This window comes from Loa loa (genome assembly GCF_000183805.2).
Source record: "Loa loa unplaced genomic scaffold supercont3.3, whole genome shotgun sequence".
Lineage (NCBI taxonomy): Eukaryota > Metazoa > Nematoda > Chromadorea > Rhabditida > Onchocercidae > Loa > Loa loa.
Window position 1 is genome coordinate 135,881 of NW_018108183.1, and position 3,367 is coordinate 139,247.

General features: G+C 26.7%; 1 protein-coding gene across 1 annotated transcript in view; it reads left to right on the plus strand.

Moving 5' to 3' along the window:
* The window catches only part of LOAG_16421 (atlastin-2), a gene marked incomplete at both ends in the record, with an annotated part of 3,818 nt that extends 2,056 nt beyond the window's left edge, over positions 1-1,762 (plus strand). The window contains 6 exons of the mRNA XM_020449074.1: positions 102-225; positions 371-498; positions 670-798; positions 1,030-1,185; positions 1,336-1,429; positions 1,575-1,762. Of these exons, the coding sequence (XP_020307443.1) occupies positions 102-225; positions 371-498; positions 670-798; positions 1,030-1,185; positions 1,336-1,429; positions 1,575-1,762 (819 nt within the window). The remainder of the gene's footprint in view (positions 1-101; positions 226-370; positions 499-669; positions 799-1,029; positions 1,186-1,335; positions 1,430-1,574) is intronic.
* Between the last annotated feature and the right edge of the window lie 1,605 nt (positions 1,763-3,367).

Genomic DNA, 3,367 nt, shown 5'->3' on the forward strand with positions numbered 1-3,367 from the left:
ATTTCGAACTTAAAGAGAAAAGGAATTTTCATTTGAGAAGTAAATTGTACAATTGAGTAATTTAACACTTTTTCTTTTGTTTTTTTTGAACTGTTTTTCAGTCCAATGAATTGAGAGCTGTTCGAAAAGAAATTCAGAATTGTTTTGAACAAATGCTATGTTTTTTATTACCACATCCTGGTCATCGAGTTGCAGATCATCAATCCTTTAAAGGACTTGTAAAAGGTTTTACCGTTTCATTTTGTAAATAAATTGAATTAATTAAAACGTTCGGAATTAATCACTTTACAAAAAAAAAAGAAAAAAAAACGACAAAATTTTGAAGAAAAAAGGATGCAAATTAAAATAATTAAAAAATAAGTATTTCTAGATATAAAGCCGTTATTTAAAGAGGAAGTGAAAAAAATGACCGCACATCTTTTGAATCCACAAGCATTGCAACCGAAAATCGTAAACGGAAAAACGGTTACGTGCAGGAAAATCACGGACGTGTTCAGGGTTTTGTTTTCCTTTCAATTTTTCTTTTCCTCTTTCTTTTTTTTCTTGTAAAATTTCGATTTTATACGGAAAAATATAAAGTTACATTTACGTAAAAAAAAAAGGAAGAAAAAACAGAAATGGAATAAAATAGAATGAAGTAATATTTGGAAAATGATGGAAAATTTTCAGGAATTTGCTAAAACATTCGACAGTTGCATGATACCGGAACCACAGATGATTTTAGATACAAATGCTCAGTTGATATATTTGGAAGCAGCAAATGAAGCAAAAATAGCATATATCCGAGGAATGGATCGGGTAATAGTCCTAATTCTTAAATTTTATGTAAAATTTCAAATAATTTACTGTAACAATAATTTTATATTGGAATATTTAAATTATTCAAAAATGAACTTCGTCATGTAATTGTCATTTGTTTCGTCATTTAATGTAAATTTCATATATACTACAACTAAATAATAGCTATAAAAACTTGTTCAAATTTAAAGGGATGCTTTTTTATTTCTAAAATAATTGGAAATATTCCAGATTTGTATGAAATCAGGAATGCTACCGGAAAAACGACTCCATGAAGCGCACATCAAATATGGTATTATAGCATTGAATATCTTTGAAAAGTACCCAAAAATGGGAAGCAGCGAAGTTCGATCAAGAAATCTCTCAACACTACAACAAAATTTAAATGTATTGATTGTTTAAAAAGAAATAAAAAAATTAATAAATTTCAAACACAGCACATTGAAATTATTAATTTCAACTTGAAGTTTCTATCGTTTGAAATATTATTTTCTAAAATTCAACCATAAATTTTGCATTATATCCATACTATTGCAGAGTGAATTGGAGAAATATAAACGATTAAATAAAGAAAAGCGTGTGACAACTTGTGTATCGCGTATGATCGCATGTGGTGACTCCGTATTTTTTGGTATTATCTTTCAATTTTTTTCTTTTTTTTTTTAAATTCATTAAAAGAAAAAATCAAACAAATGATTATTTCTCAGTGTTTTTCTGCATATTATCCATCTGCTAAAAATTATTTTTAAATTTTGATTTTTTTTTTTTTTAAATAGGTATGGGTCTTGGATCAGCTGCATCAGCAGCTATCGGTGGAGCAGTATTAACATTACAGGCGGGAATGGTAAGTGCTGGTGTGATTGCTATACCGGTTTCACTTACAGCATTGTTAGCAATCTGGACTTACGTCTATTATAAGCCTAAAATTCGCTCATGTCTTCATCATGACTGTCACAGTGTCTAATCATTTCATCTTATCAGTTGTTTGAGATTTTAATTGTTGATTTTATTGATTAGAAATACATTAACGTTAATTCCATTTGTTATTGACATGAGTAAGCCGAATTCATTCGAAAATAGTTTGGATTGTATCATTTTGAGCAAAAAAAAAAAAATCAACATTTTGCTAACGTTATATATACGTCATTTACGTCTTGCCCTATTCTCATCAAATTATCTTCTATAATGCTTAAGAAGACGAAAATGTACTCTAATGCGTCTGTGTAAGTTTTACAAAAAATAAACAATGGCAGAAAGCTTTATCATAAATTCAAGCATTCTTTTAAGACGAATATGCAAATATTTGAATTGATCTTATTAATTACATGTACTTTTATCATCATAATTAAAGGATTGGAGCTGTTTTATCATCGTAAATAATCGATTTAAGCTCTTATAATTTGAAACACTTTTTAAAGGCAATCATTCCTTTCGTGAAAATTGAAGGAAGCTGATCAATTTCAAACTTTTCTATCATATTGTCGTCTTTCAAGTTGTATTTTATTGCTCTGCCCTTCCATCAACTTACATATATCCTGTTTGTCTGTTTATTTTGCATAATTCATTAGATTTTGATAAATTTAATCGAAATTTTATTATAAATTTCGCAACAACATGAATTATCCATAATAGATATTGATTGAAAAAAATGTTATCAAATCCTAATCATATCTGGAACTAATTATTTTAATTAATTTAGCTTGGTTTCTTCTTCTTCTTCTTCTTCTACCCATTTTTCATCTGTTTATTTACAGTAATATCAATAAAGTATTCCATCAATTATGGTTTATTAACTTTGTGTAATCTTTGAAATATTCCTGTAATTTTTTTCCCTTTTCTTTCCCATATCATATCGTTCATCCTTTTTTTTCTTTTTTTTTTTTGCGTTAAAAATTGAAAATAATTTTGTCTTTTTCTCAATTTCTCTCATTTCTTTTTTTTTTTTAAAAAAAAAAAAGAGAACAAGAAAGAAGAAGATGGTAACAACACAAGAATTCTTCCTTATTCTTAAACATTTTCAGCAAAAATTCCAGATATGTTACTTACATTATGGATAAACATTACCAAAAAACATGGAATACGGAAATGGATAAGTAAACATACGTAAACGTAAAAAAAGAAATAATAGAAACATCAAAGTAAGAGAAAATGGATGGTACATTATTGTATATACAACTAACTTTTTGTATAAGGCAATAAAATTCATACAAATAAATGTACCTTTTTCTTTTTTTCCCTTATTAAAATTAAAATATAACACAGTAAAATACCTTACTACTGTAACAGTCTATTGTGTCTTTTACCGAATTTTCTTTCGATGATGAAAAATTAAAAGAAAATTATTTTTACAAATTTCATGCTTATTGAAAATGATGTGATAATTCAAACTTAAAAAGGAGAAGTTATGAATGAAAATGATTTTAGGCAGTTAGTTTCATTTATATTTTATTTTAAAAGTATAACTTTATCCTGTATTCTTTTAGAAATAGCTTTAATATACATTTCTATTTCACTTTAATTTGTCAAGATTTTCTAACCGCCAAAAAAAACTTTTCTTAAATCATCGTTT